At 40.4% G+C, this 24,862-nt stretch overlaps 1 protein-coding gene across 1 annotated transcript in view; it reads left to right on the forward strand.

Moving 5' to 3' along the window:
• The first annotated feature begins 763 nt into the window (after positions 1-763).
• SRD5A2 (steroid 5 alpha-reductase 2) overlaps positions 764-24,862 on the forward strand; it is a 59,006-nt gene continuing 34,907 nt past the window's right edge. Inside the window, 5 exon segments of the mRNA XM_036872579.1 lie at positions 764-787; positions 2,279-2,476; positions 2,690-2,809; positions 2,811-2,930; positions 2,932-2,954. Of these exon segments, the coding sequence (XP_036728474.1) occupies positions 764-787; positions 2,279-2,476; positions 2,690-2,809; positions 2,811-2,930; positions 2,932-2,954 (485 nt within the window).

Here is a 24,862-nt window from a genome sequence, read left to right on the forward strand (position 1 = left end):
ATTTGGACAACGGAAAAGTACAAAGTAAGAGTGTACTAGTTCTTGGCCTGAGCCTCAAGAGGTCTTTTGTGTTTCTTGTCCTCTTGTGCTTCTGTATTGAGACTGTATAGATATGGTGGGGCTAGCTCACTTATGCTAGGACCAGAGCCATGTGGAACAGAGCTGTCTCAGCTAAGGTTCTCCATCCAAACCCAGCCTGGAGCAGGCCTCTCAGTTGCTCAACAGATGAATGAGTGAGCATAGTCAAGATCAGCCAAGCCTAGCCTAGGGACAGCTGACCTCCATCTGACTCACAGATGCATAATCTGAAGATAACTGACTTTAGTGTAGTTTGTTATGCAGCAAAAGCTAACTGATACAGTAGTGGAAAAAGATGATGAGGACCAAATTGGGCACAGTTGTAAGAAAAGAGAGGAGAGAATTGAGAAAGGAGAAATTTCATTAAAAAAAAAAGTATTCCATCAAGTTGGGTTTGAAATGTCACACTGCCTATTATCCTGATACTGTATGTTATCAAGAAATATAGGGACTTCCCTGGCAGTCCAGTGGTTAAGACTTCACCTTCCAATGCAGGGGGTGCGGGGTTCGATCCCTGGTCTGGTAGCTAAGATCCCACATGTCTCATGGCCAAAAACCAAAAATAAGAAGCAATATTGTAACAAATTCAGTAAAAACTTTAGAAATGGTCCCCACATCAAAAAATCTTAAAAAAAAAAAGAATCTAGAATTTCCTGAGTCTGCAAGCCAGCCTCCCAGGGAGGCTATGGCTATTTCGGACAGAGAAGAGGTAACCAAGAACACACAGGGAGGATCTGGGTGTGGGTGGAGGAGAGTGGAGGGGAAGATAAATGGGTTTAGTTTTGGGTAGGGTGTGAATTTGAGGTCTCTGAAGACATCCAAGTAGAGTTGTCCAGAGGGAGGAAATGCAGATGAGAAGCTCCAGTCTTTGCTGGAGATCTAGATTGGGTGTTCTCACTAGCAAATAGTAAATAAGGAATCTGGGGCTGGATCTGGAAAGCCAGTGCAAATTACAGCTCTAGGTAGCTGTGAGAGCTGAGCCTGGCCACTCCATGGAGGGTGCTTCAGCCAATATGGGTGGTTCCTACAGGGTGGTCAACTGAAAACTGAAGCCTATTTACAATTTAATTTTTAACCCAACAGGAAAGTGGTGAATACCTCTTCAGCAAGCAGAGGGCATCACCATACACCACCGTGTCCCAGGAATCAGGAAACAACCTCAAACTGGGCAGATGAAACACTATGTTACCCTTTCATTGGAATAGCCGGTTTAGGACAGGGCAGGAGTGGATGGAGTAATACTGAGTGGGGCTCCTGAGCGGCAAGTTAGTGGGAGCAAAGGGCGAAGGATGAAGAAAGTGCCCAAGAAAGGGGAGGGAGAGCAAGGGAAAGATGGGTGAAGCCTGAAGTAGGGACAAGAGAAGAAAATTAACAGGGATGAAGCAATCAAGGGAGGTGGGACAAGAAGACGAGGAGGCTAAACAGCAGGTGGGAAGAGGAGGCCAACCTGAGAGGAGGAAACTGGATTAAAGAAAGAAGAGGAAAAAAGGGGTACAAAATATATGAAGAAGGCAGTTAAGGAAGTCTGGATACTGAATCAGAGAAGGGAAGAGGAAACAGATAATGAACGAGGGGGTGAAGAATGACAGGAGGGCAGCAAACAGAAGGGAGAGAGAAAGAACCGCGTCTTAGGTGTTCTAGAGCCCAGCTGCACTTCGAAGGGCAACATCATGTGGAACTCGATTCATCCGCTCCAGGAGATGGGAGAGGGCGTCCCGCGGCTGAAGCCCTAGACATGAGCCTGAATCTGGGCCAGCTCGGGAAGTCCCGCGGAAGAGGAGAGGCTAGGGCAGACAGACAGGATCACTACTCAGGGTCGAAATCCGTGCTTCCACGCCCACGCTCGGTCGACTCGTCTCTTCAAAGCAGAGAGAAAGCGGAGGAAATAAGGATGGGGAGAGGCTGGTACCTGCCTGGGGGCGAGGTGGTGCGGAGGGGCCACTAATTGCCGAAAGTGGCAAGGAGAGCGGCGCCCCAGCGCAGAAGGCCTGGGGGACGCGGGAAGTGGCTGGAGGGCTGGGCCCAGGGTCCAGTGGAAGCTGGCGGAGAGTGAAGGAGCACAGGGAACCGGAGGGGTTGGGGAGATTCTGGCTTGCGGATGGTCAGAGGGTGGGGACTGCGTGGCGACCACACAGAGGGTGTGTGTTAGGGCGGGAGAACTACCCTGGCTAAGTCGTACCTGTAGTTTTCTATTTCCTAGTCCCAGAAGTTGCAGCATCAGAGGTTGATGGGTGAAGAACAAATCTTCGAAGGGCAGTTAGAAGGAGAGAACAGTGGCAGGCTGTGGAGAGGGGCGGACGCGCGGGCGAAGGCGCGAATATGGGCTAAAGGAAGGGCGCAGGACACGAAGTTGGCTCGCGAAAGCCTTCATCCACTCTCCGCCTGGCTGCTTTCCGAAGTGCCAGCCCTGCGAAAGGGGCATCGCTGCTGAGCCTAGCCAGGGCTGGCCGCACTGAGATGGGACGTTAGGATGGAGGGGCGGGGAGCCAAGGCGAAGGGGCGGACACGGGTGGCGTCTAGCTCTCCATAAAGGGGCGGCGGGGCCCGCGCTCTCTTCTGCGCTGGCAGCGGCCACCAGCGGGGAACAGGGCGCAATGTCCGTTCGCTGCAGGAGAGTCCGGTGCTGGCAGGCAGCGCCACTTTGGCCGCCCTGGGGGCACTGGTTCTGTGCCTCGCGGAGCCCGCCGGCTACGGGAAGTACACGGAGAGCCGGATGCCCGTGGCTACCCGCCTTGTCCGCCCGCGCCGCCTGGTTCCTGCAGGAGCTGCCCTCCTTCGCGGTGCCCGCGGGGATCCTCGCCGGGCAGCCCCGCTCTCTCTTCGGCCAGCCTGCGACTGTGCTTCTGGGCCTCTTTCTGCGCACATTACTTCCACAGGTAGCGTTTTCCCTTGAGGGTGCGGAGCGCAGCGCACTGCCAGGCTCCCGGCGTCCAGGAGCGCAGCGCGCGGCGCGCACTGAGGATCGCGGAGGGGCGGCGCGAGCCGCTGCAAGGAGCGCGGAGCGCGGCGCGCGGCGCGCGGGGAGCACCTGGCTGGGCCGGGGCTGCGGGCCAGACGCGGGGCTAGTGGAGGAGCGATCGCGGGCAGACGCCGCCTTCACTCTCCACGGCCCCGCGCGCGTCTCGGGTCCGCTTCGAATCCTTGGACTGCTCCGGGGAAAGCGGTGGAGCGGGGCGGGAGGCAAGCTGGAAAGCTGAAGCTGGGCAGAGCTCTTGTTTCAGACAGTTACCTCTCCAGCTCCGCGCCGTCCCGCGTCACCTGTGGCGTCTTGCCCACCACCCTTCTCGTTCTTCCTTCACCTTTTCCTTTGCAGGGTGGGGGCGGGCTGGTCTGAGATCTTGAGGGAGTCTAAGTATTGGCATTCTCCGAAGGAAATTCGGCTCAGAGGGACTGGATCAACGTATCTCCGCAGGGAGATGGGCAGACCCAGACCCTGGACTTCAACGGTGAGAAAGAGAACGTGATGGGAACCCACTGACCTGAGCAAGAGTCCCACTTCTCAGGACCCACCGAAAAGGGACGCGCTCACCACCAACTCGTTTTCAAGTTCCCCTGGCACTTAAGTGTGGATGGGTTGAAGTTAACTTAGAGCTAAAATGTTTCTTATGAATTAAAACCCCAAATTCAGGAGAACTTTACCTTGCTCGCTCTGAGAAGGAAAGACAGGAAAAAAACCAAGGGCTTTCTAGGATTCGGAGAATAGATGCTCAAAGAGGACTCATAGTGGAAGAGAAGAGCGGCAAGATTCAGTTGCCTACCATGCCTAGTCATTACCTTCTGTCGTCCCATGTAGCCGCATTGTAACCTTGTGAGATATGTATTTACTGTGCCCACTTTATAGACAAAGGAAACTGAGGCTGTGTAAGGGTTTAAGTGACTGAATGAAGATGATACAGCTAGTGCCCAGCCCAAATTCAATCTAAGCCTGTGAAACTCCATCGTTTAAGACCTTTCCACCATGTTAGGCAGGCGGATACTCTGCAAGGAGAAAACAGAATCCACGGACAGAGAAAGTTGCCAAGCCAAATTCAAGAACTGGAACAGAGGCACAGCCTATTTTGCATAGAGAATTTATGGGGTAAAAAAATCAAGGAAATCTAGATTAGAAATTAGGGTAAAGAATTCCTCTGGAAGCTGAAAGGCATGATCCTCTCTCATAAGGATCATAAGGGAAAAGTGATGCCTCATTTTGGGAAAAGAAGTGTAGAGAAACAAGTTTTAACTTCTCTTTCCATATAATCCCTTCTTATCCTCTGGATCTTTTTTATTGGTCAAGATTTAATATTTATGCAATTTTAACTGGATTCTCACTCTTTTAATAATTATTGCCAAGCAACCATTTCATAATGGATGTCCTTTCTGGAGCTATATTACTAACCATTTTATTTATCCAGATTTAGGTGGTTTAATTTGCACAGAAAGAAGGATGTTGGGTGTAGGAGATAAGAGAACAGCTTTTGATTTCACTGTTATTGGAGAAGACATTTGACAGAAAAATGTGATTTTATCAGGCAATTACTTTTAACTTCTAATTAACTACTGTCTGTTAGCACCATAAACAATATTTTTATGAGTTCATTTCATCTTACAGTATTGATTAGTGCTTTCTGACAATCCTATTAACATAAGTTTTAGACTTTTTTTAAAGCCAAAAGGTACTTGCCTTAATAAATTATGACAAGTACATTTAAAAAACCAAGGAAATAATTACTCATAAAATGAATATCAACATACTGTTCACCTTCTTCAGGGGAAAAGTTAAAATGTAAAATTTAGAGGATTTGGGGATTGATTCTGCCTGAGGGAAAATTCCCCACGGAAAACACAACTCAGGGTGAGTGAGTGTCCCTAAGGAATGAAGAATGTGATGTTTGTCCACCATTCCCTTTGTGTGAACTCTTTCTTTGTGGCCACTGGACTGTTGAATCTATTATCATTTGGAGTGCTTACAAGGGGTTACGCTCTGTGCTAAACACTATGTGAGTTCTCTACTAATCCTCATACCAGCCCATTGAGGAAGCACTATTATCACCCCCATTTTGCAGGTGGGAAATTGGGGCGAGAGAAAGCTTAAATAACTTGCCCAAGGTCACACGAGTAACCAAGGGAGCCAGGATTCAGACCCAGGGAATTTGAATCCAGATCTCAGGCTCTTAGCTACCAATGATAAACTGTTTTATATTTGTCCTTGCTGCCTGTTCCTTGCCTTTTAAAAACTATATTTAAGCTTTAAAACTATTTTTTAATTATAAAAATAATGAATGTTTACTAAAGAAAAAATGAAAAGTACAAAAGTAGAAAAATTCCCATAATTTCAACACTTACGTACATTAATTGTTAATGTTTTGGAACATTTTCCATCAAGGTTCTAATTTTTCTTGGTCAATTTTTATACATGCTTGCTATGTTGAATATATATAGGTTTTAGTTCTGCTTGATACTGTCTATAATAAATATTTTTCCACATTATCATAGAACCTTTGTAAATATCATCTTAGTGGCTGCTTGTTATTTCATCTAAAAACCATAATTTATCCATTAATCTATAGTTTTTTGATAATTTTAATATTTTAAAATATAATTTATATTAAATTGGACATTTAATTGTCTTTTTATTTTGGCTAAATAAGGTTAAATAAGGTTGGTGATGTACATTTTTGCACCTAAATTTTTTTCAGAAGTCACCACTATTCTCTTAGCAGGATTCCCAGAAGTGGTTCAAGTTATGAGCATTTTTGCCTTGAGGTTTTAGGAGTCATTAGGCTTGATAGTGAGGGCACATTAAGGAAAAAGCTCCAGGATGCCTTGGCTTTACCCTGTGCTGTGCGTAGCTATGACACAGAGAATACGATGGAGGAACAGGGGTTCAGGAGGAAAGCTGGCTCAGCTGTGGCTTAGACTCTGTTGCAAAATGTCCCTTGGGGGCTATTCAGAAAAGCAATATGTCCCATTGGATAGAAGGTGAAACTCTTTGCACCTTTTCTCCATACAAGGGTGACATGCTAGAATGTGAGTCCCCACAAGGGCAAGGATTTTTATCTCATTTGTTCATGGCTGTGTCCTCAGTGTATAGAAAAGTGCCAGTACATATTTGGTACTCACTAAAATTTGTGAATGCATGAATGAACTCTGCTTCTGACATCAGTACAGGCAGTCAGAATTGTGGGAGAGCTAGCAATTACTTAGGAATCACTGCTGAGATTGCATGGCTAGTTCAACTCAGATCATTCTCTTCCCTTCAGAATCTATGTTGTGGATATTTGGTTGGTTTAGCTACATGAAAATGACTGCTGTGTAAGCATGTTGCCTAATCCCACATCTAGAGTTGTTTGACGTCAGAGTTATCTCACCTCTTGTTGACCTTGACTATGACCCTGGAATGATCCTTTGCCCCCACTCTCTGATTGATCATTTTCTCAAGATGCCTTGGTGTCTCACACAATGGTCATCGCAACACCTATGCCTGTGGAAGCTTATGTTTTTTCAAGACTTGGGTGTGACCTTGGTATTTAGATGAAAAAGAAAACTCTCTTTTCAAATAAAGGTGACTATTCTGTAAAAAGTTGCTGGCAGTGTGACCTTCCTTGATGCACATGCAGAAGCAGAGGGCAATGCACACATTAGAGTCTGTTTGAATTTGGAAAGAACTTTCCTGGGATTTAGATGCTGAAAATAATGACATTTTCTATTCAGCCAAATAAAATGATGGCTTAAATGGGAGGCCTTTTTTTCTTTCTTTGAATTTGAATTTTATTTTATTTATTTTTTTATACAGGCAGGTTATTATTAGTTATCCATTTTATACATATCAGTGTATATATGTCAATCCCAATCTCCCAATTCATCACCACCACCCTCCCCCCCACTTTCCCCCCTTGTTGTCCATACGTTTGTTCTCTACATCTGTGTCTCTATTTCTGCCCTGCAAACAGGTTCATCTGTACCATTTTTCTAGGTTCCACATATATGCGTTATATATGATATTTGTTTTTCTCTTTCTGACGTACTTCACTCTGTATGACAGTCTCTAGATCCATCCACGTCTCTACACAATGACCCAATTTCGTTCTTTTTTTTTTTGGCTGAGTAATATTCCATTGTATATATGTACCACATCTTCTTTATCCATTTGTCCGTGGATGGGGATTTAGGTTGCTTCCATGACCTGGCTATTGTACATGGTGCTGCAATGAATATTGGTGTGCATGTGTCTTTTTGAATTATGGCTTTCTCTGAGTATATGCCCAGTAGTGGGTTTGCTGGGTGATATGGTACTTCTATTTTTAGTTATTTAAGGAACATCAATACTGTTCTACATAGTGGCTGTATCAATTTACATGCCTGCCAACAGTACAAGGGAGTTCCCTTTTCTCCACACCCTCTCCAGCATTTGTTGTTTGTAGATTTTCTGATGACGCCCATTCTAACTGGTATGAGGTGACAACTTGTCGTTTTGATGTGCATTTCTCTAATAATTAGTGATGTTGAGCAGCTTTTCATGTGCTTCTTGGCCATCTGTATGTCTTCTTTGGAGAAATGTCTATTTAGGTCTTCTGCCCATTTTTTGATAGGGTTGTTTGTTTTTTAATATTGAGCTGCATGAGCTGTTTATATATTTTTGTGATTAATCCTTTGTCTGATGATTCATTTGCAAATACTTTCTCCCATTCTGAGGATTGTCTTTTCGTCTTGTTTGTAGTTTCCTTTGCTGTGCAAAAGCTTTGAAGTTTCATTAGGTCCCATTTTATTTTTGTTTTTATTTGCATTACTCTAGGAGGTGGATCAAAAAAGATCTTTCTGTGATTCATGTCAAAGAGTGTTCTTCCTATGTTTTCCTGTTTATAGTGTCTGGTCTTACGTTTAGGTCTCTAATCCATTTTGAGTTTATTTTTGTGTATGGTGTTAGGGAGTGTTCTAATTTCATTCTTTTACATGTAACTGTCCAGTTTTCCCAGCACCACTTATTGAAGAGACTATCTTTTCTCCATTGTATATCCTTGCCTTCTTTGTCATAGATTAGTTGACCATAGGTGCGTGGGTTTACCTCTGGGCTTTCTATCCTGTTCCATTGATCTATATTTCTGTTTTTTGTGTTGTGTACCATATTGTCTTGATTACTGTAGCTTTGTAGTATAGTCTGAAGTCAGGGAGTCTGATTCGTTCAGCTCCGTTTTTTTTCCCTCAAGACTGCTTTGGCTATTTGGGGGTCTTTTGTGTCTACAAACAAATTTAAGATTTTTTGTTCTAGTTCTATAAAAAATGCCATTGGTAATTTGATAGGGATTGCATTGAATCTGTAGATTGCTTGGGTAGTATAGTCATTTTCACAATATTGATTCTTCTAATCCAAGAACATGGTATATCTCTCCATCTGTTTCTATCATCTTTAATTTCTTTCAACGATGTCTTATAGTTTTCTGCATACAGGTATTTTGTCTCCCTAGGTAGGTTTGTTCCTAGGTATTTCATTCTTTTGTTGCAATGGTAAATGGGAGTGTTTCTTTAAATATCTCTTTCAGATTTTCATTATTAGTGTATAGGAATGCAAGGGATTTCTGTGCATTAATTTGTATCCTGCAACTTTACCAAATTCATTGATTAGCTCTAGTAGTTTTTCTGGTAGCATCTCTAGGATTCTCTATATATAGTATCATGTCATCTGCAAACAGTGACAGTTTTACTTCTTCTTTTCCAATTTGTATTCCTTTTATTTCTTTTTCTTCTCTGATTGCCGTGGCTAGGACTTCCAAAACTAGGTTGAAAATAGTGGCAAGAGTGGACATCCTTGTCTTGTTCCTGATCTTAGAGGAAATGCTTTCAGTTTTTCACCATTGAGAATGATGTTTGTTGTGGGTTTGTCGTATATGGCCTTTATTATGTTGAGGTAGGTTCCCTCTATGCCCACTCTCTGGAGAGTTTTATCATAAATCGCTGTTGAATTTTGTCAGAAGCTTTTTCTGCATCTATTGAGATGATCATATGGTTTTTATTCTTCAATTTGTTAATATGATGTATCACATTGATTGATTTGAGTATATTGAAGAATCCTTGCATCCCTGGGATAAATCCCACTTGATCATGGTGTATGATCCTTTTAATGTGTTGTTGGATTCTGTTTGCTAGTATTTTGTTGAGTATTTTTGCATCTATATTCATCAGTCATATGGTCTGTTATTTTCTTTTTTCTAGTATCTTTGTCTGGTTTTGGTATCAGGGTGATGGTGGCCTCATACAATGAGTTTGGGAGCGTTCCTTCCTCTGCAATTTTTTGGAAGAGTTTGAGAAGGATGGGTGTTAGCTCTTCTCTAAATGTTTGATAGAATTCACCTGTGAAGCCATCTGGTCCTTTTGTTTGTTGGAAGATTTTTAATCACAGTTTCAATTTCATTCCTTGTGATTGGTCTGTTCATATGTTCTATTTCTTCCTGGTTCAGTCTTGGAAGGCTATACCTTTCTTAGAATTTGTCCATTTCTTCCAGGTTGTCCATTTTATTGGCATAGAGTTGCTTGTAGTAGTCTCTTAGGATGCTTTGTATTTCTAGGGTGTCTGTTGTAACTTCTCCTTTTTCATTTCTAATTTTATAGATTTGCGTCCTCTCCCTCTTTTTCTTGATGAGTCTGGCTAATTGTTTATCAATTTTGTTTATTTTCTCAAAGAACCAGCTTTTAGTTTTATTGATCTTTGCTGTTGTTTTCTTTGTTTCTGTTTCATTTATTTCTGCTCTGATCTTTATGATTTCTTTCCTTCTGCTAACTTTGGGTTTTGTTTGTTCTTCTTTCTCTAGTTCCTTTAGGTGAAAGGTTAGATTGTTTATTTGAGATTTTTCTTGTTTCTTGAGGTAGGCTTGTAGAACTGTAAACTTCCCTTTAGAACTGCTTTTGTGCATCCCATAGGTTTTGGATTGCCGTGTTTTCATTGTCATTTTTCTCTAGGTATTTTTTGATTTCCTCTTTGATTTCTTCAGTGATCTCTTGGTTATTCAGTAATGTAGTGTTTAGCCTCCATGTGTTTGTGTTTTTTACGTTTTTTCCCCTGTAATTCATTTCTAATCTCATAGCGTTGTGGTCAGAAAAGATGCTTGATATGATTTCAATTTTCTTCAATTTACTGATGCTTGATTTGTGACCCAAGATGTGATCTATCCTGGAGAATGTTCCATGTGCACTTGAGAAGAAAGTGTAATCTGCTGTTTTTGGATGGAATGTCCTATAAATATCAATTAAATGTATCTGGTCTGTTGTGTCATTTATAGCTTCTGTTTCCTTATTTATTTTCATTTTGGATGATCTGTCCATCGGTGTAAGTGAGGTGTTGAAGTCCCCCACTATTATTGTGTTACTGTCAATTTCCTCTTTTACAGCTGTTAGCAGTTGCCTTATGTATTGAGGAGCTCCTATGTTGGGTGCATATATATTTATAATTGTTATACCTTCTTCTTGGATTGATCCCTTGATCATTGTGTAGTGTCCTTCCTTGTCTCTTGTAACATTCTTCATTTTAAAGTCTATTTTATCTGATATGAGTATTGCTACTCCAGCTCTCTTTTGATTTCCGTTTGCATGGAATATCTTTTTCCATCCCCTCACTTTCAGTCTGAATGTGTCCCTAGGTCTGAAGTGGGTCTCTTGTAGAAAGCGTATATATGGGTCTTGTTTTTGTATCCATTCAGCAAGCCTGTGTCGTTTGGTTGGAGCATTATTCCATTCACGTTTAAGGTAATTATCAATATGTATGTTCCTATGACCATTTTCTTAATTGTTTTGGGTTTGTTTTTGTAGGTCGTTTTCTTCTCTTGTGTTTCCCACTTAGAGAAGTTCCTTTAGCATTTGTTGTAGAGCTGGTTTGGTGGTGCTGAATTCTCTTAGCTTTTGCTTGTCTGTAAAGCTTTTGATTTCTCTATCAAATCTGAATGAGATCCTTGCCAGGTAGAGTAATCTTGGTTGTAGGGTCTTCCCTTTCATCACTTTAAGTGTATCATGCCACTCCCTTCTGGCTTATAGAGTTTCTGCTGAGAAATCAGCTGTTAACCTTATGGGAGTTCCCTTGTATGATATTTGTCATTTTTCCCTTGCTGCTTTCAATAATTTTTCTTTGTCTTTAATTTTTGCCAATTTGATTACTATGTGTCTCGGTGTGTTTCTCCTTGGGTTTATCCTGTATGGGACTCACTGCGCTACCTGGACTTGGGTGGCTATTTCCTTTCCCATGTTAGGGAAGTTTTCGACTATAATCTCTTCAAATATTTTCTCTGGTCCTTTCTCTCTCTCTTCTTCTGGGACCCCTATAATGCGAATGTTGTTGCATTTAATGTTGTCCCAGAGGTCTCTTAAGCTGTCTTCATTTCTTTTCTTTCTTTTTTCATTATTCTGTTCTGCAGCAGTGAATTCCACCATTCTGTCTTCCAGGTCACTTATCCGTTCTTCTGCCTCAGTTATTCTGCTATTGATTTCTTCTAGTTTAGTTTTCATTTCAGTTATTGTATTGTTCATCTCTGTTTGTTTGTTCTTTAATTCTTCTAGGTCTTTGTTAAACATTTTTTGCATCTTCTCGATCTTTGCCTCCATTCTTTTTCTGAGGTCCTGGATCATCTTCACTATCATTATTCTGAATTCTTTTCTGGAAGATTGCCTATCCCTACTTTAGTTAGTTGTTTGTTCTGGGGTTTTATCTTGTTCCTTCATGTGGTACATAGCCCTCTGCCATTTCATCTTGTCTATCTTTCTGTGAATGTGGTTTTGTTCCACAGGCTGCAGGATTGTAGTTCTTATTGCTTCTGCTGTCTGTCCTCTGGTGGATGAGGCTATCTAAGAGGCTTGTGCAGGTTTCCTGATGGGAGGGACTGGTGGTGGGTAGAGCTGGGTGTTGCTCTGGTGGGCAGAGCTCAGTAGAACTTTAAAATCAGCTTGACTGCTGATGGGTGGGGCTGGGTTCCCTCCCTGTTGGTTGTTTGGCCTGAGGCAACGCAACACTGGAGCCTACCTGGGCTCTTGGTGGGGCTAAAGGCAGGCTCTGGGAGGGCTCACACCAAGGAGTACTTCCCAGAACTTCTGCTGCCAGTGTCCTTGTCCCCACGGGGAGCCACAGCCACCCCCCGCCTCTGCAGGAGACCCTCCAACACTCGCAGGTAGGTCTGGTTCAGTCTCCTATGGGGTCACTGCTCCTTCCCCTGGGTCCTGATGTGAACACTATTTTGTGTGTGCCCTCCAAGAGTGGAGTCTCTGTTTCCCCCAGTCCTGTCAAAGTCCTGCAATCAAATCCCACTAGCCTTCAAAGTCTGATTCTCTAGGAATTCCTCCTCCCATTGCCGGACCCCCAGGTTGGGACGCCTGACGTGGGGCTCAGAACCTTTACTCCAGTGGGTGGACTTCTGTGGTATAAATGTTCTCCAGTTTGTGAGTCACCCAAGCAGCAGCCATTATGAGATTTGATTTTATTGTGATTGCACCCCTCCTACCGTCTCTTTGTGGCTTCTCCTTTGTCTTTGGATGTGGGGTATCTTTTTTGGTGAGTTCCAGTGCCTTCCTGTCAATGATTGTTCAGAAGTTAGTTGTGATTCCAGTGCTCTCCCAAGAGGGACTGCACGTACATCCTTCTACTCCGTCATGTTGAACCAATGTCTCAGTAAGAGGCCTTTTTGCTCGATTGCTCAGTTCATTCTCCAGCAGCATGAATTCTTCCCCATCCTTCAAGACTCAGATCGGGCATCACTTCCTCCAAGAAGGCTTCTCTGTGTCCTTTCTCCTTTTGTAAGTCAAGGTGTGGTTTTCATAGCAGCCAGTGTGGGCTTCTATGAGACATTTCACACACTGGATCATAATTCTCTATTTTAAGGAAACGTCATATCTGTCCAGCCTCCTCATTTTATAGAAGCAGAGCACCACAAAGTTAAGACAATTAGGGGCAAAGAGGGCACTGGAACTTGAGTCTCATCATGTGCCCTGTCAATTCTTCTCCAATCTCATAAGACCTGCAGATGTGTCAAATATTCAGAAGTAATCAAACCTCATGAAGGAAATTACTCATTGGCTGAGAATCAGAATGATGATTAATGTGGACTTTGGAAACCACCTAGAAAAATCTCTCCTTTTACACACTGAGAAGAAAGTCCCAGGCAGAATAAACTGAATTCTTGTGGTCACTTAATCATGTGTTAAGGACATTCATGAGGCATAATTTGGATCAATTAAAATGGGGGTCAGCAAACTTTTTCTGTAGAAAAGCCAGATAGTAGCTGTTTTAGGCTTTGACAGTCTCTGTCACAACTACTCAACTCTGCTCTTGTAGCATGAAAACAGCACAGACAATATGTAGACAAGTGAGTGAGGTAATGTTCCAATAAAACTTTATTTACAAAAATAGATAGTGGGCTGTATTTGGCCTGTGGGTCATAGTTTGCTAGCCTCTCCTTAAGAAAACCATGTGTGGCATAGCTTTACATTCAGTGCCCTGGTAATTCTATTATAAAATTTTGTTAAATCCTATAGCAAAGAACTGGGCATAGTCTAGAAAATTTCTGCTACACTTAAATAGGAATTTGGTAGTAAATCTCATTTTCTGTGAATTCCTGGGTTGCAAGTCCTTTATTTGAACCTTTGTGGGAAATAGTAGGAGTCTTGGAGTTTACATTCTAAATGGGATGACATCATAAGCACATCTGAAACATATACAGCTATGTTTGCCAAAAATGTAAACAAGATTTAGAGATCTTGACCACTTTTACCACATTGAAGAAAGGTCCAACTTCTTGCTCATTTTAAATCTAATTTAATGTCACTTAACAAACAAGATAAGGAAACAGTGATCCAAGCTGGTTAAGTGATGTGTATGAAGTTACATGGTGAGGAGGGGGCAGAGTGGGGCTTGAACTTAGGTGTCCTAATTCTTTATCAGAGTCCCACATGCTCAGAACTGTGCTGGGTCCTAGGGGAGGACACAAAAGAAACACAAAGCTGGTGCTTGCCCTCCAGGAGAAAGGCAGGAAAACGCATCATAGTGTGTCTGACACTCTTTCTGGTGTGAAAGTTTGGTGGTGGCAATGTCAGTGTGAGAGGCCCAGGACAGGTGGGAAAATGCAAATTGAGGGACATGTGGACCATGGTCCACAAGGGGCACCATGGTCATGCCACTGAACATGCTGTGGTCTCTGGTGCCTGTCTGTGTTTGAGTGTGCATGGAATAGTGGGCAGATGGGTGGGTGGGTTTTGAGGGAACCCAGTAAATGGCACCCTTCTTCCCCACCCAAGTTCATAATCAACTGAGAGACAGATCCAGGAATTAGGCAACTAGAGACAAATTACTACCCTTATTAGTGGTAAAGCTGGTTTGGGGCAACATGGCTTCCATTTTGGATCCTAACACTGTCCCTCAGAAAAACTCAGTGACAACGATGGCTGAATACCATGGGCCTTACCCAGTGGTGCCTGTTCTGGAAAGACAGCAGAACGGAAGAAGGGCTGAGCTGCACACACCACTTGAGAGGTCCTGCTTTCAAATTTACCAATTGGGTAATTTACCTCTCCTTTCCTGAGGAGCAATGAGTGAGGGAGAGTGGAAAGGCAAGGAGGTATACTCAAATGAAGGGTCCTCGGCCAGCAGGAGGGAGAACGTTAATGTTTTCTGTTAACAAGATAGAATATGAAAGTTGTCTACCTGTTGATTTTTGCCAGAGCCTGGCAGCTTGGTTCTGGAACCTGGGGCACTTCCCTTTCTGCTTTTTGACTCCTTGCCACATATGGCAATGGAGACATTAAAGGCTGGACTCAAGATGTTTAAAAAGTTGCTGTGCTCAACCCAGCAGCCTTTAAGGAGACTCATCATAGGAGTTCTAAATTTTAAAACCCTCTGAACCAGGGCCAACAGTGCAATTTGCCTTCCATTTGGTTATGGAAGGGGGATATGGGAAGGAGAAACCAATATTTATTGAGCTCTGGGTGTTCCAGGAATTATGTTATGTGTTTTACATCAGTTATCTCATTTTATCCTTGAGACAATCGCTGTTATTAATGCAATTTCACAAATAATTGCACTCTGTCTGAGTGCAGTGATTGGTGGGAGTGAGGGGGAGTGATGAGTAAGCACTTAGCTGGTCCTCGAAAGATGGTTTATGTGGGTGGGAATGAGATGTTCAGTCAGGAAAAGGGGTCTGTTTGGTGACCTATGACTTAAAATTGCCCTGTGCGCCATTTGTACTCCGTCTTAGAATACCTTTTTAATACCAAATATCTTTTGTTTCTTTTAACATCTTTATTGGAGTATAATTGCTTTACAATGGTGTGTTAGTTTCTGCTTTATAACAAAGTGAATCAGCTATACGTATACATATATCCCCATATCTCCTCCCTCTTGCGTCTCCCTCCCACCCTCCCTATCCCACGCTTCTAGATGGTCACAAAGCACGGAGCTGATCTCCCTGTGCTATGCAGCTGCTTCCCACAATACCAAATATCTTTTGTATCTATGCCATAATATCTGATCCTACTATCCAAGCCTTAAATCAGGTCTGGGCCATTTTCAAAATTCTTCCATTTACTTGCTTCATGTTGTCAAGGCTGATCCTAAAAGTTACTGTGAAGAAAATAAGGCAATTTGCTTTTGACATGTTTCCTATTTGACCATGAAAAATCCCCAACTCCCTTTCTGTGTACAGTCTCTGTTTCTCTCTCCTGCCTCTATCTGTCCTCTTTCAACAACAGTACTTGGTCTCACTTCAGTCTCCTGGTGAATGTTCTTTACTTACCCAAAGTTACCTATCTGATAAACAAATCTAAATACTAGTGTTTTGGGTCCTTTGTTTTCTTATTATTGAGTTTTGAAAGTTCTTTATGTATTCTAGATACAAATTCTTTACCAGATATATACTTTGCAAATAATTTCTCCTACTCTGTGTGGCTTGTCTTTTTCATTCTTTTAACCATATCTTTTGAAAAGCAGAGGTTTTTAATTTTGGTGAAGTCCAATTTTTCTATTTGTTTTCATGCAATTAAATCTAAGAAATCTTTGCGTAGTCTAAAGTCACACGGGTTTTTTTCTTATGTTTTCTTATAAAAGGTTTATTATTTTAGGTTTTACATTTATGTCTATGATCTATTTTGAGTTAATTCTTATATAGGGTTAGAAATATGAATCAAAGTTCTTTCTTTTGCCTATAGATAGCCAATTGTTCCAGTACCATTTGTTGAAAATACTTTTCTTTCTCTAATGAAATTGCTCCTGCACCTCATGATATGAACAGATACTTTGCTAAAGAAAACATATGAATGGCAAATAAAAATGGGGAAAGATGCTCAACATCATTAGTCATTAGGGAAATGGTAATAAAACCACAGTGGGATACTACTATGCCTCCATTAGAATGGCTAGAATAAAAAGACTGAACATACCAAGTGCTACTGAGGATGTGGAAGACTAGAATTCTTATACATTGTTGATAGGAATGTAAAATGACGACCACTTTGGAAAACATTTTGAAGTCGCTTAAAAAGTTAAACATAAACATACCATGTGACCTACCCATTCCATTGCTAGCTCTTTTCCAAGCAAAATAAAAGCACATGTCGACACAAAGACTTCTATACAGATGTTTTTAGCAGGTTTATTTGTAGCAGCCAAAAACCAGAAACAACCCAAATGTCCATCAAAAAATGAATAAGTAAACAAATTGTGGTATAACCATATAATAGAATACTACTCAGCAATAAAAATGAGTGAACTATTGATGTGAACTACACTAAGATGAAAGTCTAAATAATTATTCTGGGTAAAGAAGCCAAACAAAAAAAATAGTGCATGCTTTTTTTTTTTTTAAATAAATTTATTTATTTTTTATTTATTTATTTTTGGCTGCATTGTGTCTTCATTGCTGCGCATGGGCTTTCTCTAGTTGCGGCAAGCAGGGGCTACTCTTCGTTGCAGTGTGTGGGCTTCTCATTGTGGTGGCTTCTCTTGTTGCAGAGCACGGGCTCTAGGCGCGTGGGCTTCAGTAGTTGTGGCACGCAGCCTCAGTTGTTGTGGCTTGTGGGCTCTAGAGCACAGGCTCAGTAGTTGTGGCACATGGGCTTAGTTGCTCTGCGGCATTTGGGATCTTCCTGGACCAGGGCTCGAACCGGCATCCCCTGCATTGGCAGGCGGATTCTTAACCACTGCACTACCAGGGAAGCCCAGTACATGCTTTATGACTCCATTTGTATAAAATTCTATGAAATTCAAACTAACGTATGGTACATGAAGTACATCAGTGGTTTCCTGGGGACAAAGGGAGAGAGAAGGATGAGATCATGAAGAGTATGAGCAAAATTTTGGTAGAGATGGATATGTTCATTATTTTGATATCATGATGGTTTTAAAATTTATCAAATTGCATACTTTAAATACATGCAGTTGATTGTTAATTATACCTCAGTAAAGATTAAAAAAAAAACAACCTATAGGTAGACCTTTGAAAAAATTGTTGTATGTGTGGCCCTGTGTCACTGAGAATTGTTCAAACATTCTGTGAAGCTAATCTGGCAATGTTTAACAATAGCTGAAAAGCAGTTCACTTTTTTCCCCTAGGAATTTCACTTAGAGAGAATACTCAAGAGAAATAGTCCAAAAGAAAGAAATCAATTTACACAAAGTTATACTGTTACTATTCACAACTGTAGAACACTGGAAGTTACTTAAATGTTCTACTATTAAGGGCTGATTGTAATCAGTATGATTGAATATTATGTATAATTTAAAAATATTACCTTCTTGGATCTATATCTGTGATGGAAATAAGAATATAAAGTCATTTAGTGAAAAAATAGCACACAATGAGTATGCTCTAAATAAGTCCACATCAACACATATGCATTAATATAGATAATGATTAGAATATAAAGTGATGTGAATAGCTGATACTTTTGGTTTATAGATTTTATAAAATAAATTTTTAAATTTATTTTTCTCTGCATTGGGTCTTCGTTGCTGCGAGCGAGCTTTCTCTTATTGCAGCAGGCGGGGGCTACTCTTCGCTGTGGTGTGCATGCTTCTCATTGCAGTGGCTTCTCTTGTTGCAGAGCACAGGCTCTAGGCACTTCAGTTGTTGCGGCTCGTGGGCTCAGTAGTTGTGGCTCATGGGCTCTAGAGCGCAGGCTCAGTAGTTGTGGTGCACAGGCTTAGTTGCTCTGCAGCATGTGGGATCTTCCTGGACCAGGGCTCATACCCGTGTCCCCTGCATTGGCAGGCAGATTCTTAACCACTATGCCACCAGGGAACTCCCTGGTTTATAGATTTTTATGTAATATTTTCAAAGTGTTTAATGGCATAACTCCCACTATACCTAATAGAAGAAATAATACTGACATTACAAGATTTTAAGAATTACCTCGCAAACTGAGCATGCAATTAAATACCAATAGAGATCAAGACATTTCTACAAATAAGCATTGCCTTGAGGGAAAAGTCACCATTAATGTGTAAGATCTCTCCCACTAAGCCACTATGACATCACTAACTTCTGAAATTGTCATCTTTCATATTGATCCTTTGAGTTAGGATGTTGAAGATCCCTTAAAAGGCAGTCATGTTACCTGGTAAAGTATCAATACACAAATATCCTTTTAATATGTATAGAATACATGGGGATGTCACCTGTCTCATTCTTGATAATGGTAATGTATGTCTTCTCACTTGTTCCCCTACTCTGTCTAGCTAGAGTTTTATCAACTTTATTGATATTTTCAAGGAACCAGATTTTGGTTTCATTGAGTTTCTCTATTGATTTTATGTTTCCTATTTGTTTTCTGATTTGATCTTTATTATTTCCTTCCTTCTTCTTACTTTGGGTTTAATTTGCTCTCCTTTTTCTAGTTTTTCAAGGCAGAAGCTGAGGTTATACATTGAGACCTCCCTTTTCTAATTTGGCATATATTGCTATGAAAATCACAAAATACTGCTTATGGCACCTCACAAATTCTAATATGTTGTTTTTGTTTTAATTCATTTCAAAATACTGATATTTCTCTTTTGATTTCTTCTCTGATCCATGGGTTATTTGGAATGGTACTATTTAGTTTCCAAATGTTTAGGGATTTTCCAGATATATTCTGTTATCAATTTCTAATATAGTTTCATCATGGACAGAGAACATACTTTATATGACTTAAAGCCTTTTACTTGTTGAATTAAAACTTGTTTTATGGCCCAGAATTTGGTCTGTCTTGGTAAATGTGCTCTTTAAACTTGAAAAGAATAGGTATTCTGCTGTAAGGAGGAGTGTTCTAAAAATGTCCATAGGTTAATTTGATTGAAAGTGCTTTTCAAATCTTCTATATCCTGCTGATTTTCTGTCTACTTTTTCTGTAAGTACTGAGAGAGGAGTATTGATTTATGTTTGATTAAAGTAGGACTTCCCTATTTCTCCTCAAAGTTCTATCAGTTTTTCTTCATGTATTTTGAAGCTCTGTTATTAGATGCATGAGCATTTAGGATTGCTAAGTCCTTGATGAATTGATCCTTTTTATCATTATTCCTTTATTATCACTACTTCATTATCATTACCCTTATTCCGGATAATATTCTTTGCTCTGAAATCCACTTTTATCTAATATTAATGTAGTCACTATGGCTTTCTTTTTATGAGGGTTGGCATGGCATATTTTTTCAACATTTTACTTTCAATCTGTCTCTGTGTTTAAATTCACTGTATGTTTCTTGAAGGCAGCGTATGGTCAAGTCTTGCTTTTTGCTCAATACTGACAATCTCTGCTTTTTAATTGGGACTTTTAGAATGTTTATAGCTAATGGGATTATTTATGTAGTTTGGTTTAAATCTATCACATTGCTATTTGTGTCTTTTTGTCTCTCTGTTATTTGTTTTCATTTTCCCTTTATCTTCCATCTTTTGAATTGAGTGTTATTTTATTCCATTTTATAGCTTTTGTTGGATTATTAGCTATAACGCTGTCTTTTGTTAGTTTGATTAAAGCTTTAAAGCATGTATCTTAAATTTATCACTATTTATTTTCAAGTGATATCATACCACTTCATGTATAGTGTAAGAATGTGAAATAATATACTTCCATTTCTTCCCTCTTGACCTTTATACTGTTGTTATTTGTTTTACTTATACACATGCCATAAGAAGCTTCAACATATTGCTGTTATTTTTGTTTAAACAATTATCTTTTAAAGAGATTCAAGTAATAAAAAACATGTATTTGCCCATGTATTTGCCATTTCTGATGCTCTTTACTTTTGAAATTTACTACAGAAATTTATCTTTAATACAGAAATTTTTCTCTCATCATGCTGGAAACCAGAAGTCTGAATTTTTCTCTCGTCATTCTGGAGGCCAGAAGGTGCCAGCAGGGCTCCCTGTGGAAGCTCTAAAGGAAGATCTGTTCCTTGCCTCATCCAGCTTCTGGCAGCTGTCTGCATTCCTTGGCTTGTGATTACATCTCTATGCTCTGTCTTCACATTGCCTTTTCTCTGTGTATCTTTCTTTTCTTCTGCTCCTTTCTTGTATAAGGATACATGTGATTGCATTTAGGGTCTATCCAGATTATCCAGGATAACTCCATCTTCTCAAGATCCTTAATTTAAACTCATCTTTTGCCATGTAAGAATATTCGCTCTTTTGCTATAATGAAGTAGTATTCACAAGTTCTGGGGATTAGGGCATAAACATATTTTGGGGGCCACCATTCAAACCACAACACAAGGTCCATAGTAAAACATAAACTTGGATGGGATGCACCACTGACTCATTCTGTATTTAGTCACCTTTGCATTTGGCCTGCCCTTCCCACTTTCTAATATGTCCAAAACCATTACTTACAATGACAGGTATCATCTGAGTATATAGACAAGTGACTGTTCATTTTCACTGTTTGTTATATCTTGGGAAGGACTTGGGGAAGTGGGCCAAGGGCTCAGAGGACGGGTTGGCCTAATGCCCTTTGGCGTACATAGAGGCTCCAACAAGGAAAGACCTCTTGGTGAGTTCTGCTCCAAGAAAATAATTTGGGGGAAACTCTGTTTTATGATTAAATGCAACTCAAAACCTTCACCAAGTCTGGTTTCAAACTTGGAAAAGTTTGATGCTTATTTCAAAAGAGAACAGTGTGGTGGTGCATTAATCAGGACTCTTTCAGTTCCAAGTGACAGAAAATTCAAGTAGGTTTAAGTAAAACCTGAATTTATTAACTCTCATGACTGGAAAATTCTAACTTAAGGTCCAGATTGATGTAGTGGTTCCAAAGATACCATCAAGACCTGGTTTCTCTCTCCAGCTCTTGGCTCTACTTCTTTTACTGGCTCTGTTTTCAGAAAGGCTGTCCTTTGGTGGTGGCAAGGCAACTGTAACATCTAAGAGTATATGTACTCTCAGATCCAAGGCATGTGGCAAAAAACAGTTCTAGAAAAAAACATAAGAAAAACCTTATTGGGGTTTGTTGGGTCATATGCCCATCTCTGAAACAACCAGTGTAATAGGGCTGTCACTGTTCTGATTGACTGAGGATGAACCCTCTCATGGGCTAAGATGGAAAGAGAGTGGAGAACCAGGGTAATTACCATAAAAAGGAAGAATGAATGCTGGGTAGCAAATACAACAAATGACTACCAGAGATGCAACAAGATCCTTGGACTAAAATGACTGAAAACCAAACATGGATTCTTTTGAAGGGCATGTGAGATTTCTTTTTCCAATTGTATGTTTTGATCTGAATTTTCCTTTCCAACTGGAAATGAGTGAGTTGTTTTGAAGCAGGAGACCCTCATTTAAATCTCATCTCTGCTGCCCCTTTGTAGCTGTGTGGCCCTAGGAAAATTACCACACCTCTGTGAGTTTCATATTCTTCACTGGCCCAGTAGTAGTAACACAAACACACACACACACACACACTCAGGATAGATGCCTTCTTATCAGGACAGCAGGGTGCATAAACAGAATAATCCTACCTGAACACAATCTGATCGGTACCAAAAAACCATCTGCCCCTACAACTCTTTTCTGTGGCCCTGAAACATGTCTGAAATTCCTACCATTCAAGTGTTTTCTTTGGTTTAAAGCAATGTGTCTCCAGGGAGCCAGGTAAAAAATGCAAAAAAAACCCCAAGGAGAGGCAACAGGAAATCTTGCATCACTCACTACTCTTTATCTGCCATCTTGGAGGGGATGAACCAGAGAAAGTCACCTTGTGAGATGATTTTTATTGCCACATGCAAGGCAACCATTAAGACCTGGAGAAAAATGCTTTCTCTTCCTTCCTCCTCTATTTTAGGATTCTTCTCTCACTATTTCTCCTTTCACTCAGGCAGGGCCTTCATGTTCCCTAGTGATACCCAAAGCCATAGGAAACCTCCACAAGGAAAAACTCTGTCTAGTGTTCTCCTTTCCCCAAGTGTCTCTAGTTGTGAAATGACTCTCTTCTCCATAATCACAATTCTCATTTTCACACTGGAACTGATGTTAGGTAGGGTGAGTGCCATCTGATTACTATTTGATTAAAGTATTTATGCAAAGCATGAATGAGGGACAGGCTCAACTTTCTTTCAGGGCATAAACAATATTTATCTTCAATCTTCTATTTTGGCTTAAGAGTTTTTTTTTAAGTTAATTTATTTTATTTATTTATTTTTGGCTGTGTTGGGTCTCCGTTGTGCGTGGGCTTTTTCTAGTTGCGGTGAGCAGGGGCTACTCTTTGTTGCGGTGAGCGAACTTCTCATTGTGCTGGCTTCTCTTGTTGCAGAGCATGGGCTCCAGGTGCACGGGCTTCAGTAGTTGTGGCTCACAGGCTCTAGAGTGCAGGCTCAGTAGTTGTGGTGCACGGGCTTAGTTGCTCCGTGGCATGTGGGATCTTCCCGGACCAGGGCTTGAACCCGTGTCCCCTGCATTGGCAGGCAGATTCTTAACCACTGTGCCACCAGGGAAGCCCTGGTGTAAGAGTTTTTGAGAAGGATACTTAGGTCTCTTTCCTAGTCACCAAAGATCAGTTACAAATGTGCTTATAGCAGGTGCTAACTCCACTTCTGAGAGATTATTGCCCATAGGTTTTAGGTGTTGCTTAGAAGATAATAGGAAGTAGAGCATCCTGAGGGATTAGGACAAAGGAATGGTAGGTTTCAATAAAAGAACTGGAAAGAAAAGATTTGAAGACTGGGAAATTTCCAGGAAAAATAAACATTTTGGGGAACGGTCATGCATGTCTGTGTCAGGCGTGTCTGGGATCCTGGAACCTAGGAAAAAGAGGGAAGCAGTGGGAGAGAGCCCCACAGGGGATATGATCTGAGCAGACCCAAAGACTAGGGCAGAGAGACCATTTTCACCATTGGTCTTAGGCTGACCCTCGGCTTTATACAGAGAAACTCTAACGATATATTTCCTTGGTTGGGGAAAGAAACACTTAGTCATTAAGTTTAATATGTGCCAGTTACATTAATAATGCCATTTAATTCTTTCAACAACCTTCTGAGGTTGGTTATTATTCTCCTCCTTTTACCAATGGGAAACTGAGGTTCAGAGGAGTTAAGTTGCCAAGGTCATTGTGATAGTTAAAAAATATATATTTTTTGATATGATTTCCTTGAAAAGATGGTACCTAAGAGAGAGTTAAGAGAGCTCTTTATGCATTCTAAACTTCTAGTTCTTTGTAAGATATGTGGTTTCCAGATATTTTCCCCAATGTGTAGCTTGTCTTTTCATTCTCTTAACAGGGTCTTACAAAAAGCAAAAGTTTAAAAAATTTTGGTTAAGTCCAATTTATGAATTTTTCCTTTTATGGATGGTTCTTTGGGATTTTCTATAGAGACAATCATGTCATTTTCAAACAGGAACAGTTTTATTTCTTATTTTTTATCTGTATGCTCTTAATTTTTTTCTTGCCTTGTTGCACTGACTAGAATTTCCAGCACTTTGTTAAATGAGAGTGGTGAGAAAAGACATCTTGCCTTGCTCATGATCTTAGAGGGAAAACATTGTCATTGACCATTAAGTATAATGTTAGCTGTAGGTGTGCTTTATCAAGTTCAGAAAGTTTTCCTTTATTCCTGTTTTCTCAGAGCTTTTATCATTAATAGGGGTTGAATTCATCATTTTTTTACAATGATTGATATGATCATAATATTTCTTTTTTTATTCTGTTAAAATGTTGGGTTGCATTGATTGATTTTTGAATATTGAACCAGTCTTGCAGCCCTGGAATAAACCTCACTTGGTCATGCTGTATAATTCTTTTTATATATTGCTGAATTCTATTTGTTAACAGTTTGTTAAAAATTTTTGTGTCTATAATCATTGGCATTAGTGGCTTGTAGTTTTTTTCTTTGTACTGTGTTTGTCTGGTTTTTGTATCAGAGTAATATTAGCTTTATAAAGTGAAGAGATTGTGTAGAATTAGTGTTAATTCTTCTTTAAATGTTAGGTAGAATTCTCCAGTGAAACCATCTGGACCTGGAGATTTCATTTCTGAGGAGTTTTTAAATTATGAATTAAATTTCCTTAATAGTTATAAGGCTAGTCAAATGGTCTGTTTCATTAGGATGAGTTATGATTGCTTGTGTTTTTCAAGGAATTAGTCCATTTCATCTAAACTGTCAAATTTATGTATGTATAGTTGTTCATAGTATTTCATTAATATCCTTTTGTTATTTGCAGGTTCTGTAATGTTATGCCCTGTTTCTTTCCTGATTATGTTTTCTCTTTTTTCTTTATTACTCTAATTAAAGGTAAATTTTATTAATCTTTTCAAAGAATTAGTTTTATTATTGTTTTACTATTTTGAATTTTATTGATTTTTTTAAATCAGTCATCAGTTT

This window comes from Balaenoptera musculus, chromosome 13, assembly GCF_009873245.2.
Source record: "Balaenoptera musculus isolate JJ_BM4_2016_0621 chromosome 13, mBalMus1.pri.v3, whole genome shotgun sequence".
Classification (NCBI taxonomy): Eukaryota; Metazoa; Chordata; class Mammalia; order Artiodactyla; family Balaenopteridae; genus Balaenoptera; species Balaenoptera musculus.